The sequence below is a fragment of the Ixodes scapularis genome, unplaced genomic scaffold (assembly GCF_016920785.2).
Source record: "Ixodes scapularis isolate PalLabHiFi unplaced genomic scaffold, ASM1692078v2 PGA_scaffold0__279_contigs__length_252992795, whole genome shotgun sequence".
NCBI lineage: Eukaryota > Metazoa > Arthropoda > Arachnida > Ixodida > Ixodidae > Ixodes > Ixodes scapularis.
Window position 1 is genome coordinate 69,359,846 of NW_024609835.1, and position 18,122 is coordinate 69,377,967.

The 18,122-nt window shown below is 42.0% G+C and overlaps 1 protein-coding gene across 1 annotated transcript in view; it reads right to left on the reverse strand.

Moving 5' to 3' along the window:
* Positions 1-18,122, reverse strand: part of LOC8043725 (atrial natriuretic peptide receptor 2) — a 122,721-nt gene that overhangs the window by 23,485 nt on the left and 81,114 nt on the right. Inside the window, exons 6-8 of the mRNA XM_040215781.3 lie at positions 11,454-11,577; positions 8,480-8,548; positions 484-658 (exon numbers count right to left, since the gene is read on the reverse strand). Coding sequence (XP_040071715.2) covers positions 484-658; positions 8,480-8,548; positions 11,454-11,577 — 368 coding nt within the window. The remainder of the gene's footprint in view (positions 1-483; positions 659-8,479; positions 8,549-11,453; positions 11,578-18,122) is intronic.

Sequence of the window (18,122 nt, forward strand, 5' to 3'; positions counted from 1 at the left end):
TTTAACTGAACTAATCAAATGGGGTCTAGATCTCACTGGCCACTATAATCCGCGAGGAGATTATAAACTACTTGTGTTTAGCATGTGATCGCGGACCAGCGTTCTGCCAACGACATTTCATTATTTTTTGTGTGAATCAGAACAAAAAATGATCGAACTTGGTTTACATCACTGGTCTCATACGACAAAATAATATTTCTCCCAAATAAGTGAAAATTTGCATGTCTCACACCGTACTTTACCACGTGAAAGTCCATTCTACATACCACGTCCCAGTAATGCTAAAATTAATAAAAAGGTGATGCTGTGTGTCGCACTTTTTGTTTTGTTTTGCGCACGGCTGTTACATAGCAGACCGTAACCCACTCGCCTGCACTCTCTGCCTTGCTCCATCAGACGTGTCCGCATGAGCTACGTCCTGACGAAACGCGTACACAGAACAATTAATCGTGATCAGGCTGACAGGATGACGAGCGTAGGTACCCGTGTGGATGCCGATGCGTAGATTGAGCTTCTCTCCCGGTCGATGTCGGATCTTGAAGGAGAGGACCTGCTTGAGGAGCGCCAGGGACATCCGCGCTATCTCCCGGGCGTTCATGATACCGTTGCGCACGGGAATCCCGGACACGACCATGTAGGCGTCGCCGATGGTCTCAACCTGGAACGACATAATGTCCCACACCATTTGTTTGCGGTTTGTTTTCTTGTTTGTTTGTTTTGAACATCGAGAGACGCCAGCAGGTTTATTTGCGTGCGTCTCGTACCTATACGAAACACATAAATTACGGGGCGTGATACCTAATGAACTTTTTTATTACACGATTATTTAAAGAGTAAATTATTTTGCCAACTCCTGGAAATGCATAGCCACGACCCGCAGTTCCTCAATGACGTTAACTGGTCATATTGAGATAACATTACTGGACAGCCTTGCACTCCATCATAAAGCCTCTACATTCTGGCTAGTGAGAATTCAAATGCATATGCATGCAATCGAAAGCGCTTAGCATAGAAAAGTGCGTATTAGTCATGCATATTTATCTAAACCGATAGATGACTTGAATAGATCTCACAGGGATCACGGTAATAGCCTTTGTAGAAGTATAATTCTATATCGAAGTTTTAACTGTCTTCCTTAGAGGGCACTATTGAGGAGCACTGGATGATTTAGAATTAAATAGAAACAAAAAACGAAAGACGTTTACAATTCTCTGTAATGCCGAATTAGAGCGCAGCTCTTGAGGAGGAAAAGGGGAAGGTACGAAAAGGAGGGTATGCCCCTCCTTCCCCTCCGTACCCTCCCCTCCTCCTCCCCTGCTCCCGACCGATATAGAGGGCACATTTTCGATAAATTTCCCCCTAAACTTAGCGGGGAAACTGAATTAGTGTGGACGTCACGTGACATCGATTTCCACGCTAAACCGCTAAGTTTAGTCGAAGCCTTTTTGCCAAATTTCACGTGACATCACATTTATTCACGTAGCGTCACACGTGACGTCACAAGCGACGTCACGAGGGTAAAAGTTTCCCGCTAAATTTTGCGGGAAATTTTCCCGCTATATTGAGCGGAAAAATGTTTCTTGGTTAAGTGGCGTAACGTGTGACGTCACACGTGACATCACGTGTGACGTCATGAGTGTAACCTCGTGACGTTACCCTCGTGATCCTCACGAGGGTTACCCTCACGAGGGTTACCCTTCTTACTCTCGTGATCCTCGTGAGGGTAACCCTCATAAGGGTAACCCTTGTGACCCTCGTGAAGGTAACCCTCGTGACACTCGTGAGGGTAACTTTCGTAACCATCGTGAGGTCAAGTCTCTTGTACCCTAGTGAGGGTAACTCTTTTTACCCTTGTGAGGGTAACTCTTTTTACCCTCGTGAGGGTAACCCTCGTGACCCTCATGAGGGCAACCCTTGTAACCCGCAGGAAGGTAACCCTCGTGATGTCACGTGTGACATTATGACAAACGTTCCATTACAAAGCGTGGTTACGCCGCGGCGACGGCGACGGCGACGCCGCTTAATTCGGAAACGGGCGCCTAAGAGCTGCGCTCAAAAAGCGTCATAACGTCACCGGCAAAGCATGGTTTAGACGGACAAATTTTGTATTCAATTAACGGTGTTGCGCTCGGCCTTTATTTCTGTCTAATATAATATAAATATAAGCTGATTTGAACCATCGTTACCAAATAGAATCGCTGTAGTTACTTTCACGTTTATACCTTTTTGTAACATTCCTGGCTGAAAAAAATATTGTAAAATATTTATCATACCGTGTGTTGGTATCGATGGTGTTTGCATAAACGTAAGTCCCAAAACGGAAAAAGCCAAAAATTGTAAAATCTTGGCTTGACACATTAATCGAGCCCATAGATAAAACAAAACAAGGAACTTCACTCGCACGCCCGCTATGACTAGGGGGAAAACCATTTGAAAGCGGACTCAACTTCGGCGTCCTAAATGTTTGTGCACGTCACTTTCACTAAATGGCTAGTCTTAAAATAAATGTGACTGTTTTTCTTCTGGGACCTGTTTACTGTTTTGTAATATTAGAACTATTTAACCCGCCGGTGACTGAAGGGACAGTTTTGCATTAGGGGCGTTTCCGTTTTTAAGTTTTAAAGGTTTATTTTAAAGATGTCGTGAAAGTTAAACTTATGCGCTTAGTGCAGGTGAGTTATACGGCCAGGGCGACATAGAATATGGAGCTAGTCGTAATGATCAGTTGGCTAATCAAGTAACGTTTGTTAATTAACGTTTTAATTCATGGAAATATAAATTTGGTTCCAATTAGAAACTAGTTGAGCGTAATCGAAAACCAGTAAATCAGTAATTTTCAGGAACACTGTGCTCGTGAAAAGCGTAGTATCGCACTAAAGACACTACTCGAGGAGCAGGTACAAGGCTAGCGGTTGCAGTAAGGCGCCCGCGCGATTTTGCCGTCTTATATGAGAGCCCCAGCCTTGTACCTGCTCCACGAGTAATACCTTTAGCGCAGTACTGCGCTTCTCACGCGTACAAAGAATTTCAAAAAATTAATACTTTAGGGGTTCCGGATGTCGCTCAGCTAGTTTCTAATCAGAATCATACAAATATCTTCACGAATTAAAAAGGTAATCAACGCATTTTACTCAATTAGCCCACTCATCGTTACAATTAGCCCCATATACTATGTCTCCCTGGTTCTATAACTCACCTGCACAGGAACAAGTGTAGCTTTCATAGCCTTTGTTTTGTAAACAAATGTGTAAAGATAAGAAAAAGAAACCTATATTTTATATACAGGGTGGGCACGTAAGGCCAGCACATTTGTCATGCCTCGCAAAAAACAAATTCTACATTTACATGCCTCAAACTACGCACGCAAACGTCGTTTCGCAAAAAAAAATGCATTTTTAATTTAAAGGTGGTGAAACATTAAAAAAAATAAAGCGAAAATTTCGACCGTGCATCTTTTTGTCCTATACAGGGTGTGCGAAGGTAAACAAAGACAAATAATGGTCGAACTTACAGAGGAGCATTTTAATTCCGACTGGCTATCGTTTTTGCTTGTTTTTAAGGACCCGCTGTGAGTAACGGGTACTTTCAAAATCTTGCCGTCGAGTGCTAACTGCGGTACCATCTAACATTTACTTATACGGGTTCGGCATGCCTTCCTGCTTCCTTGGGTGAAAAGGAAAATCACTTCTTCCTCAAAGAGATGACAAATCTGGCCAAGGTATCTTGGGCGCATCTTTAGGGTTAGCTATTCGACTACCCTGGTCTCTATAACTGAGGATGACTTAAAACCTTCGAATCCCTAAACGCGATAAACTACTTCGTGAACGGCAAGGCATCGGCGGTGGGCGCCTAGCGCCAAAGATACGCGCCGAGCTATCCGGAAGGGGAGCCAAACCGGGTTTTGGTTTTAGCAGACAACCTTCTGAAAGTTGTTATTACGCTTCCCTCACACTTATAAATGCCTGCGCGTCTACGTATCCGCGAAACATTCAAAGATACAGTCTCTGCGATCTACGAAATCTGCTCAGCGAATGACGTGGCAGAATATCTGTTCAGACCTCAAAATTAAGTCTGCGCAGTTACATTACGCAATGCAAGTATGATGATATTGCAATTAAGGCAACGTGCAACGAGCTACACACGAATGACGAAAATAAGGGGGGCGAAGGGTAAACACAAATGTGTTTGGAGATCTGTGTTTGTCCTTTGTGCCCCTTGTTCCTCTTCTCCAGAGATTATTTTCGTCGGCCAGCATGACGTTTTGCATTGCATAATGGCACAGCGCAGACTTCATTTGTAAATCTAAACAGATGTTCCGTCTCATCATGGATGCGCTGAGCTGATTTCGCAGATCGCAGAGATTGACTCTGAGTGTTTTGCAATTAAGTAGACGGGCAGGCATTTTTAGAGTGTTTAGCGCGACACGAGTCTGTAATGCAAACTTTTCTGTGTTTTTACTTGTTTGCTTTAGTATTCAGGTTTTGTTTCTCAGATTACTCTGAAAACTGCATTTTCACGTGCCGTAATTGTCCGTCGTTGTGCGGAGATGAGTCGGTTGAGGCCAGTCGAGGCGCTGCGACGCCTTCGGCGCATTTTCGCGGTTGTTGCGTTGCGCCATCAGTCAACAGTACATCAAAGCAGGCTAGCACAGTCTGCTAAAGCCATCGTCCAGCGATCACCTTGGCTCGGCAGCGTAGATGGCTTTCCTCGTCTCGAGATAATCGATGTAACTTCACTTGTGACATTTTGTTCGTGCCAGTACGCTACGGCAACTAAAAAGTAAGACATTCGGGCATTTTTAGAGCGGATAGCTCTCACGGAATTGCTCTCTAGTGAACCAAGAGTCGTGGCGCATCCACCCAAACGCAAGGAAAACGTAGGAAAACTGGAAGTATTTCTGTCCCCCTGTCATAGCGGCCAGAAGTGGCCGGCACACCCTGTAACCGGCCTGCTCTTTGGCTGCGTACTGGTTTGTAAGCTCGTTCCCAGGTGGCGTGGTGAACGAAAAACGCCGATAACGACGTGTGAGAGGCTGGTGACGAGCCGCATAACAGCAATAAAAATATTTTTAACAAAATATATTAAAAATAATGCAGTTTCTAATCGAATTTAGAAGCTGAAAGTCACCTTTCTGTCTGATAAAATAAAAATAAAATCTAAAGTAGGCAAATATGCTTGTTTTGTTTGGTCTTCTTTCATTCGGTCACTCCTCCCTACGCTCCATACGAGGCCAGCATAGATGAGCGAAGGGGTAGCAGACGACAAAATAGAACAAGCCTTCGCCTTAATTTAGAATTATTGTATCAATCACAAACGTTAATTTGGTTTTAAATCTGAAATGGAACTGCTACACCGTTTATATATTCCTTTAAAATAATTATTAATTGAGATCATACATCTTGTCGCCAGTCTCCCCTATAACGCACTCAGCATTTTCGCGTTGCCCACGCCACATGATATCGAACCGTCAAACCGGTGTGCAGACAGAGAGCAGGCCGAGATGGACATAGCATATGCTCGGTCGATGTTTTTCCTCTATATTTTTAACCAACTTTGTGTTGAGGATAAATAAAGTAGACGTAAAACTTTATTGTGATATGACGTTTGCGTCTCCAATTTCAAGTAGGTATCTATGTTTGGAATTCGAATTTTGCAAGGCCTCTCCTGGTTCTTACGGCAACGCCCCATATAAGCGACATTCTGTCAGAAAAAAGAGCTGATATTTTTTTTTTGTATTTGTGATGAACTAAAACTCATGGCATAGGTCTACAAGGTATCCTTAATAGAAAAATATACATGGGACTTCAGTGTACAGCAAAACTCATACCGCATTTATTTTAAACATTGCAGCTCTCTTTCACTGTCCAAAATCTTTTTTTTACCCATACACATTGTGAGACGAGAAAAAAAATGTCACTCTAATCTACGCGGCCCTTTTTTGATTACCTGAAATTTAAAGGGCGATACAGACTCAAAATAAGCCCTCCTCCTCACTTGGTTCACAGTTTTATCCATCAAAAGTAGGAACGTTATTTGTTTTTAACTCCTGTCAACACTGGAAACACTTGTAAATAAAATAACGTAATTTTCGAAAAGCTGAAGTATGGAGGCGTGCTGGTTTGGAAACATCATAATCCACACCGTAGAACACAAAGAAATATAATAACTGGCAAGACGACAAAAACAATTTTCGTCGTCTTGTACGTAATATTGTTTCTTAGTGTTTCAAGGGCTAGATTATGACGTATAGTTTTTTATATATATTTATGTATAGAACATGCTGAGATTGAGGAAAGACAAAGGAAAAGTTGTGCAGTTACATCTTGATCACTTTCTTAATTTGCAACAGAGTATATAATTACATACTTAAAATATTTACGTAAAGATTTCATGATATTCTAATTATACCACGCCATTTTGAATCACCAACATAACTGTCCTGTTTATTTTATACATTTCCTTTATAACGGCTTTAAATGAGGAATAATTACAAATACTTATTACATCGTTACACAACATGTATTCCTTCGGGGAGCTTCCCTCTAGGCTGATAAACAAAAATCTAATGAATTGATTTTTTTTTATTGCGCTCAGCGAAGCCAAGAACGGTTCAATGAAATATGATGAAACATCTAGGTCTTCCTTAAGAATTTAAAAAAACTCAGACAAGCGCCTTCACTGCCACGCGGTTCAGATTGTATATGATTTATTAAATCATGCTAAAATTTTACCAGCCTTCTTTGCGTTTATGATTCGACTTTTAACATATTATGTCGTTTGTAAATAATTTAAAAGGTTTCATAATATAGGGAAAGACTAAAGAATTAGTTTTTTTTTGCCTTTTTTTAATACGGTAGGCAGTTTTAACTTTTAAACTTTTCTTTTCTCTTTGTTTGGCTTGTATTGCAATAAATGTAAAAGTGAGACATATTTAGTACATTCTGCGAAAATAAAAACTCCAGAGAACGGCATAAGAATGCCTAGACAAAGAAAGCGCTTTGTTTGTTTCGCATTTCTTGTGTTTTCCCTGCCACTTTTTTTTCCTTTTTTTTTTTCGTATGGCAACTTGAATTTTGCATTATACGCCATTCTGGTAGCCACATAAGCTAGCGCGTACGTATCTGGGGTGGCGCTGGTAAATTACGTGTGCTTTGACAGGGTTGACAGAACTTTATCGAGTTCTATCTTGTCCGGCAGGCACAGCTCGGAGTGTTAGTGATATTTCGGACGTATGAAAGATATACATTGTACTCTTGTTTTGGATCAATGGCTTTGTGTTTGACCTTTTATAATTGAGATACAACGCGTCCGAGAAAATGTATTTTTTTGCCAAAATAGAGTTTTTTTTAGCTTTATCGCCCTTGGTGTAGGTGTTTACAGCGCCTAAAACAACTACGGTATGGTAGTATTTCTGGTATACACATAATATTGAGAATCCTATCTGTTATATCTGACTCCACGCACTAATTAGGTATATTTGCGCGATAAATTGTTTGTGTGCTGATGTATAAAGAATACATTGTTTTCGTCAGAAGAAATTGCTCAAGCCATGCGCACACAAGAATCATCAGTAAGGTGCTTAATACTCGAACACTTTGAAGCAATTAGTCGTCGTGATAAATATAGCACTGCCAGAAGATATCTTGTGTGTTATCTTGCCTCAATAATCAGTACTTTTAATAATTTCGGAAACAAGTCATACCATTCTTACGAGCCTTTTCCCGTGCCTAAAGATCGCTTGCGTTACTGGCTAGGTTTTTCTACAGATGTTGCTGCCAATGTAAGCACACGGAAAAAAAGTTCGTTGCATATTATAAATATTGCGTTATCACTGAATCGACGATGAGCAAACTATAAAGTTCCTACTAGCGCGACCTCGGCGAGATTTTGTTCATTTAATCTCATTCCCTTTTGCTGTTCTTCCTGAAAACACTACGGTTTGCGCTGGTTGCTGCCAGCGCAAACCGTAGAAAGCAATGGCCATTTCAGGAAAATGCCGATCTTCGAGACGTGCTCTTGCCTCATGTAACGGAGACTTTAATAACCTGCAGGCGCGAGATGAGCCGCCAATACTGGCAACTCTGGCAGCATATAGCTATCGATACTCCAATTTTCTGTTTTTGATGCTTGTTTGGTTGCTTATAACACTACTCACTCACTCAACATCATGATAGATAGTTCATGCTTTGACTTGAGTGCACTCTCAATATAGCTGTCCATGAGCAACTACAATGCGATATTATTTCAGTGCAGTTGTGTAAACCCAAAGGTGAATATTAGGCACATAACATTCTACTTTTCATTTAGTTATATGTATTGAAACTCATCTGAACCACGTGAAGACTATTAATGTTGGTATTTACGATACACTAATTAGTTATAGAACGAGATTTTGATTCCGTTAAGCGGCTCTACGATAGTCCAAAAAAAGTTACAATTTACCAATCCAGGATTACTTCTAAGGGAATGTTTGGCTCACCTTGTATACGTCGAAGTTCTCAATTACAGAATCGAAGCAGGTGTAGAGATCGTTGAGCAAATCCACCACCTAAGGTTAGAAGAACACAAGCAAATTAATTTGCACAAATGTTAGTCAAAAACACACCTTAAGTGAAGTATTGAGCAAACACATTGGCTTGTTCCATAACCGTATACGCTTGAAAATAATTGAGAATGGGAAGTTTTAATTGAAGAAAAAGGTATATTTTTTACCTATTGACTATTGACTCAAGAACACGTCAGGTTACATGTGCAACCTAATATTCCGCAGACTATTGATATGAAATTTAGAAAATAACTTATTTTAATATTCGCTTGAAAGGGGCGGTGCAACAATATTCAATTAGTGTTTTTCACTTTACACGAGCTTAGTGGCACCAGTGTGACTTTAGGATACTCGCACGCAATGCCACTCGCCAAGAGACTGCTTTGTTGCAGTGCAATTTCAAGTACAAAAACGAGAGTTTTCATTCAATATCTCCTTCCCAAAACTTGATGACTTAGCTGTACGGTCGCAATACCGCCCATTGACGATATTTTAATGGGGCTCATAAATTGGACCCGAAACTTGCGTGGGCACTCGATTTGGGCTCGTGATAATCGATAACTCGAGAAGCATTCGGGTAGCGGCCCGTGTCCAATCGCTGCAACGACGGCAATAGCCGAGCCATTACAATGTCTGGAACTGAGCGCGTGTCTGTGCCTTGCCAACCCCAGCGCGTGGCTATGATCAGCCTTGGCGACATTTTATCTGCTCAAGATAATGTGGCCACTTGTTCTGGCTGCGAGGTGAGTTGGTGGACGCTGCTCGTCTTTTCTTAATTTTTTCTGCGACTTCGATTGCGTGTGGTGAAAAACGAACGTGCGTTCTACAAGTCATTAACGTAAGGGACCCGTTCTAAGCGGTATTTGCGCAAAATACAAACACCATTACATCACTTCTTTAAGCCCATTTCACAAGGAGACATTATTAACTAATCGCAGCAATTTTAGTCGTTCCGCAATTTCAACGGCGCTCGTGCAGCAAGAGATGAATTCCGTGGACGCCAGCTAAAAAGCGTACTGTGTCTGCGGGCTTTTTGCCGCGTTGAAACAATCGCAGCGCCAAATTGCACCTTGTAAAACTTGCTTACGCTGGGGATTAATTCTACAATACTGAACGCCTCGCACCTTGATTCATGCATATAGCCCTATGACTTGGCAGAAATACTCCAAAAAGTATTCCGGAATACAAATATTGGGATGTATTTAAGGTCCAACTACAGATACTGAGATGCATTTGTCTTTTATGTAACGGGATATCCCTGAGATACTTCTGCAAAACGGTAAAAAGTATTCCGGAATAGAGACTCAAGCATACAAAAACAAATTTATTCCCAAATGGTGGAAGGTTGGAAGAGTGCAGTTCGTAGCGACTGCCATTGAAAGGTGTTGGGTGTCCTTCTTTTAGAGCGCAGCATTAAGGCGCCCGTTTCCGGCTAGAGCGGCGTCGCCGTTCTAGGCGGAAAGCGCAAAAATTTCCCTACTAAATTTAGCGGAAAAATGCCCCCACTAAATCTAGCGGAAAAATTTCCCCGCTAAATCTTGCCGAAAAATTTCCCCACTAGATCTAGCGGAAAAATTCCCCCGCTAAATCTAGCGGAAAAGTTTCCCCGTTCAATCTAGCGGAAAAATTTCCCCGCTAAATCTAGCGGAAAAGTTTCCCCGTTCAATCTAGCGGAAAAATTTCTCCGCTAAATCTAGCAAAAAAATTTCCCCTCTAACTTTAGCGGAAAACTTTTCCCACTAAATCTAGCGGAAAAATTTCCCCCCTAAATATAGCGGAAAAATTTCCCCGATAAATCTAGCGGAAAAATTACCCCACTAGATTTAGCGGAAAAATTTCCCTGCTATATCTACCGGAACAATTTCTCTGGGGGTCCCGTGACCCCCGTTCCCCCGAGGTCACGTGGGGGTGACGTGACCCCCCACGTGGACCCGCCTACCCGGAGCTCACGTTACCACACCAAGGTCCAGTGACCTCGTGGGGGGGGGGGGTCACGTGACCCCCCAAGATCACGTAACCCCTCCCCCAGGTCACGTAGCCCCCCCGACGTCACGTGAACCCCCCCCCCCCCCCCCCCCGCCCCCGAGAACAGGTGCCCCTTTTGTACCCTTCACTCCTAAAGAATGTCTGCTGAAGCGCATGTTTTACTTTAGGAAGTTTTTTTTTTCAATATGGTCGCATAATGCAATTTTGTCTTGTAGGTACATAAGTCATGAATATAAAATACAGTTTGTCGTCATAACAAAGAACTGCAAGTAGTACAGTCTTTAACAATACAAAAGACCCCATCGAGCGCGTTGCCGAGAGAGCCACTGGCGGATGGCATTGCTAGCACCCTAGGCAACTCCGTATTTTCTGTCGTTCCGAGAATATGGAATGTGCTTGCTCAGTGGCAACCGATTCCCTCTCCCAAATCTTTCGCGAGCGAATGTCGGCTGTGAGCAGAGTGAACTTTCGATATTATTAAAAATATCTTTGTGGTAGGCTACTACAATTACCGCAGCAGAACGACATCATGGGCATTTTCCTGTGTTAAGTCAATACAAAAAGAAGAACGTGGCGAGGATTGAAACAGATGTATGAGAAAGAGGTATAAAACGTTATTCCGTCAGACACTTCTGTAAAACGTGATTTTTTTTTAAGCATGGGTTTTAGGAAAATCGAACAGGCGTATTCAGTGTCGTCTGAATTTCGTATTTTTTTTAATGAAAAAATCGTGTTTTCTAAAGATATCCCCACAGTGTTGCGCGAGCAGTGACTGCGTTTCTCGTGCCGCGGTGGAATCAATCACATATAAAACGATTAGCTTAAAACAATATTTGATTCCTCGCTTCTCAAAGCAAAGTTCAACATTCTTAATATAAATTTTTAAAGCCAGGCTGAAATTCTTGACACAGTAGCATCTTACCTGCATAGGAGTACTTTGTGCGGAAAGTGATGTGAAGCCGACGATGTCACTGAAGTATATGGTGACGATGTCGTACGATTCCGCTCGTACTGATTGGCCCTTGATTAACTGACTCGCTACAGATCTGCGGGAAAAAAAAGAGCAAAACGAACGAATGCCATTTTCGGGTGCGATGACGATTTGTGTAGAATTGGTGTAAAACAAATTTGAGCAACATTTTTGCCGCTGAAATAAAATAAAAAATCGAAGCAGTTCAAACTGCTTCGGCAGTATAACGCGACCAAACATTCTTACCCATATGGACCATAAAACTGCTATAATAATTCATCAGGCTGATCGTCTGTCGTATTTTGGGCAATTAACGGCGTGATGGTTTGATGGCTTTATAGCCTCGTGGTTTGATATTGTGATGGTTTGATGATTTGTCGGCGTTTTGGGATGTGTGACGGCCCGATGGTTTGACGGGCTGTTGGTCGAATGGTAGGTGTGAATCTCTAACCATGCACGGACTGTCAAAAGATAAACGATTAATCTCACACAAATAAACTTTTTTGTGTGTGTTTAGTGTCTGGCAACAAAAACCTCCGAAGCGTTAGGAAGTTTTACGAAAACTCTGAAGCTGAATCTGTATTGGGACTTTTATAACGGCATATTATTTACATTTACAAATGATTGAACATTGAATGATTAAACTGCTAAACACAAACGGAAGAGAAAATGCATCTAATCAACTTGCTACTTTTGAGACTCCACAACGTTCTGTTTCAGAGACGTCTGTTGCTTGGCTGTCCACACAGAATTTCCGGTCAAGCGGAGCGCTTTCTTCGACACGGTCTCTGACACTTAAATCGTAAAAATGCTATATATATCAACAAATCATTTCGATGACGAACCAGGGCACAATTTATAACGAAACAATGCTGGCAAATTCATACCTGGGTCATTCTGAGTACCCTAGGACGATGTTAGAGGCGGTTTATGACAAAATTAACGTTATTTCATTTAAACACAGTACTGTTAGCTTTCCACATTGGAAGTATTCCTCAGATGTGCTACGACGAAAGATCCTTGCGCCACGTCTTAACCTCTGCTTGAAGTCCCGAATATGGCCAAGTTCTATCCACCGCCGAAAGATGCCATGAGAAACATCATACTTCTTCAAATTATGATAGTCTATTGAGATATCCTGGTGGTCTCACTCGTCGACATCAAAACGTTTTGATGGTCCATCGGCCGTCACCAGAAGTGTTTTGACTGTCTATGAGCTACCAGCAACACCATGTTGGTATTTTCTCGGCCACTTTCAGCATTTAACGATCCGTAAGCCGCCATAAAAAAATGTCTTATGGTCCCGCAGACATCGTCAAGAAAGTGTCTGAACATTTAAGAGGTATGATGGGCAACCAAGAAAATCTGATGGGATATCAAATAAGATTTGATGGGAATCTGATGAGAAGAGTCTGATGGCCGTCAAGGTCGTGTGGTGGACAATCAAGAACGTTTGATGAGCCATCAAGAAAGTTTGATGAACACTCACAAAAGTCTCATGGACTTTTGGATCGGGATATATCATTCTTATATAAAAGAAACTGGTCTGAGTTTTATACACATTTGTTGCCACTTATCTCAAGCAGTGCATAATGCGTGTTGTTCTTAGGCCTTACGTGAGAGGCAAGCTTCAACTTTGCAAGCTCAACCGAAGGTGGTCCCAATTAGACAGGCCATAAAAACACTTCGCGATGACCTCATTTTACGTAGCTCGAACGTGTCTGCAAATCGTGGTTGGCCTTTGAGTTTTATGTTTGCACACAAAGAAGACTCAGGCTAATTACAAACAACTAAGTAGAAGTCAGTATCTGAGGGTGTGGAAACATGTTAGCAGAGATATTAAAGACACGTATCTTTAATGGCCCACGCTTAAAAATGCTGGAGCAATCTGGAATGTGCCAGCATTCTATAAACGTGCGATTTGCCTGCTTATTATCAGGTAGATTTCACATCATACATGGTCAAACTGTCCTCTTTTTGCACTTGAGGGTTCATGTTGATAACGCGTGGGAAACAAATTTGCGTCTACCCACTCCTAGTGCAGATAAAACGCACATATCGTCAGCCACGTGATCTCATGTAATATGGGCCTACATGATCTCATGTAGGCCCATATTACCGTATTTGCTCGAGTAATAACCGCACTTCTTAGGAATACGGCCCATTCACCTGCTTTTCTGCAGAGCACACATACAGTCAATCATCGATTTCTACATAAAAATAAAATCAGTGAATTACAAGGTCGAGAACGCAATTTTTTGTAAAAATGCGACTTGAGCAGACAACAATTTCGCGTGAAGACGTTATTTCTGTCCCGTAAATTACTACCATTTTTGTCCCCATTGCAGTCAATCGCTGTCCCCGTGCTCTGCGAGAATGCAACCCCACAGTCCCTTTTCACGAGAATTGAGGGTATTGCTCGAGAAAAAAAGGTATATGAATGGCCCATTAAAACATTTTTGGTTTGGTGGCCCAACAAATCTACAAGTGAGCAGGCCCTTCAGGCCCAGAAAGGTTGCTGCAATTGCAAAGCAACAGGGTTGTAAAGTACCAAGGTACAAGTAACTGGACATCGGTATCTAGGTACTTTCGTTGTACTATAGATACAAACCTATACTCCGCGACAACTTTTCTTGGCAATGCAGTGGAAGGTACAGGCCCGCGTCCCCTCTCCCATTTTGAGCGTACGCAGGCTCTCCTCCTCCCCCATTTCCGGGGAGAGGAGGAGAGCCCGCGCACACTCAAAATGGGAGAGGGGACGCGGGCCTGTACCTTCCACTGCATTGCCAAGAAAAGTTGTCGCGGAGTATAGGTACTTTCATTTCTCGGTATCTGTGTGTATCTGCATCTTAGGTACATTTTCCAGCAACTTGTAACTAAGTGAAGTTACTTTTTACAGGTGCTTTTCTATTCACTCCGTCAAAATTGTAGAAACTATAGATCTTGAAGTATTAACACACTTCCATGTGTCGTGATTAACGTTGAGTTGGGTACGACCTGGGAGGCACTGACGTGATCGAATCACGATTTAGTGAACGAAGCCGCACCCATCATGTTTTATGAAACGACATTTGTAGCGAATGGCGGTGTTCATTCAAGCGAATGGTGGATTACGGATGCCGTTCAGCATGTCCGCATTACTGACGGAGGACTTCAGGTACTGCCGCCCGGTGGTCAATAGCTTAATCGCGCCAATCAATAAGAGGTTTGCATATATAAAAGAACAAAAACATTTGATAATATCTGCAGTTTTAAATTCAAAATTTAAGGTAGCGTGGATGAACAACGAAGCGGAACGGAAGCGGGCCGGGGATTACCTAAAGAACGAACTTATGAAAACATCAACTGTAGAAAAAGCCCTGTCAGGCGAACGAAGTAGTGACGACGAAGACTGCAAGCAATTCTTTAGCTGCGAAACATCGTCCTGATCTGCTTCATGGGAGCAGGAATTCGTACAGTACACCGAACTTGCTCAGACAAGAAGTCTGGAGTGTCTCAAGCACATGCCGCTGTTGAAAAGCGTGTTCTTAAAATTCAACACTGGGCTTCTAAGCAGCGCGGTGGTGGAGCACGTTTTTAGCGTAGGAGGAACAATTGCTACTAAACTGCGATCGGAGATTTCAGATGAACACTTCGAGGAGGTCCTGGTTCTAAAGTCAAATAGAGCAAAGATAACGTGTCCTGAAATGCTCATGTCAATATGTCAATACGGTTTTCCTTATTTATCGAATTGACACCAATAAAGCACATTTATCGAACTCGTTTTTGTGTGTATCCCAGTATGAAAAGCTTTATTTTCACTATGTTTTGACAAATTTGGGGAAAATGAATAGGGAAAGTATCTTTGAAGTAATTGTACCTGTACCTAGGTATATTTTTAAGCGAGTACCTAGGTACGCACCTAGGTACCTCTTCGTATGAGTAACTGTAATTGTATCTTAGGTACATTTTTTTACTTTTACGACCCTGCAACGCACCACAAGAAATATTACGTTTTACGTCAAAACCAACCACGTGGTGTTTCTAGGAGAAAAGTGATAATTATAGAAACATAAGAACGACTGAGAACTATTTATTCTGTACACACACCCATCCAAAGTCGGAAGCTAACGAACAAAACTCCTCGAGCTAGCCTAGTCGTCTTCATTTACCATGGAAGCAAAAAACAAAGCATGCAGGGAAATAAACAGTATGAAAAGAAAGACGGAGTGAAGCTGCCATTCTGCATTACGTTTAAAGAAGCACCCAAGGGTTGGTTCCGCCGCTTTCCCTTTTCATCCCAGGTTCCTTTGCACAACGAAATACAAATTGGGACAGACCGCCCGTGTTATTCCAATATAAAATTTATAACGTCGTTACGCTTCACCGGATCAGAGCAATTGATTGCGGCTTTTCAAAATTCCGCCCCTTCAGGAAACGTAATTTCGTGAAGCCGCACTTCTTTTGTGTATGTTTCTGTTAGGTATTTTCCTTGGTTTGGGCTGAACTAAGTTTGTCTTTCTCAGCGTTTTGCATGCTCGCTGTCATTGTTTAACAAAAAGCTTGATTGGAAAGCTTCCGTGCTTCAAGCTACTTCAGGGTTTAAACCACGCGGGGAAAAAGATACGCCGTAAACCCTTCCGGTCGCGCTGTTTGCGCCATCTCTCGGAAGCGAAAGTAGCGAACACAATTTTCTTTTCCATATTTTGGCTTGCCAGTTATTTGTTAAATTTAAATTTTCGAATTCGATCTAGCAGTTTTACACATCGAGCGGAAACAATTTGGTCTGGCACGAAACTGCGGTGGCTTCATTGGTTTACTGTGATACCCACTACGGCACTGTTCAGAAAGTGCTGTTTCCAAAATGTGATGTCTTTTTATGTTTTATGTTTTATGCTTTGGAGCATAAAACGTGTCTATGTTGTCTTCAGTTTTAATTTGTGGTTCATGCTAAAAGCTATTTGATATTTATTAACGCTGTTTGTTTTCTAAATGAAGGTGCTAAGAAAGATTTTAAGCTGTGGTTCTTATATTTTTCAAGTTGAATAAAACAAAATTTAAAAAATCTGGAATAATGATCAAACATGTTTTTGACAGTCCCGGTGAGGGGCGGAACATAAATCTAGATTTTTTCTTCGTCTTCAACGTTCTGCTTGTATCTCAGTTACACGTCACCATCGTCACATATAGCCTGCACTAGATTAAGCGAATTTCGGCTGGGATTTGAACCCATCAATTTGTGATTTTGATTGCGGCACTTTTTCTTAGATAAACCACGCCGCTATAAAAAGGACGCATTTTTTGTAACCCTTTTCTGGCAATTTGAGTACAACTTCATAAATGCGATATATCGACGTGGCGGATTTCGATAATTTTGTGTGGTTTATGAACACATCGTGGGTTTCATTTTCAGGGGAGAAAAGTAAACTTCACGAGGACGAAAATCTGACGCACCTTGAAGATATCATTTAAGGTGTTTCATCAATGGCACTCTTTTTAAAGGTATTTGAAATAACAAAGTGATTTCTTCAGGATGCCGATAGCGACCGAAGATGTGCATGGGTTATGAGTGTAAAGTGAGAACTATCGAATTAATTTACTAAAATTTACTCATTCTTGTTTTAAATAATCTCCATCGTTAACACATTTTAATCAGAAATCTGTTGCCGGTCGTTTCTGCAAATACTATTGACGTAAAAATATAGCCGTTGTTAAAATTCAGACGACTAAACCTTCTTCTGCGCACTCTACTACTGCAATCGTAATCCCTGACGTGACTGGCACACCGAAACCAACAGACAAAAGGTGCGAACTCCAACTCGGGGGCGACGTCAGCCTCCAGAGCGGGTTGTTGGTTATCGTGAACCAATCCAACAGCGTCGCGCTTTCTAAGGGCCACGAATTGAAAGGGAAGGCGCGCCACACTGCTCTCCCTTTGAGCCGCAGCTTTCAATGCTTTTTTCCCCATGGTTTGATATGACGGCCTCTAGAGAACTTAACTTCCCTACAGATAAGAGCGGTTCCATTAAACTCTTTAACTTCCGCTAATCCGCGTTCCACCATGATGATGAACAGCGTACACAACTTTCCCCAATTAGTTTTCTTGCAGATGCGCAGCTATGAGTGTAGTTTTTGTTGTTGGCGAAACGCACACGCACGACGACTCGCTCTGTCGACCAGAAGACTCAATAAATACAACCGGAAACGTATATGGGCCGCATAAACCTATGCTTCATTTTTCTTTCATGTGGAGTCACCCCGGCGGTATCTACTGGTGTCATTTTGACCTCCAATCTGTCGACTTTTTTTGTCACTGGCTCGTCGTCAGTCCGAATTAAGACCGCCGTACAAATTAAAATCCAGTACCAGGAGGTGATTTGTTTTTGTTCTTTACTACTCTTTCTGACTCCACAGGAAAGGCAATGACATGAAATTAGTGGTAAGAGAAACCATTAGAGTAGAAACCTTAGGCAATTTTATAAGCCAAGCATCCTAGCAACTCAGTGACGCTTCCAAAGCCTCCCTGCAAATTTAGATGTGTAAGTGTTTTTTGTGGGTTGTTTTAGAGGGAAGTGTCAAAATTAAAGTCAATGACACATCTGCTTCGCGTAGAGCGTACCAGTTTCGTCTTTGTAAGCATCA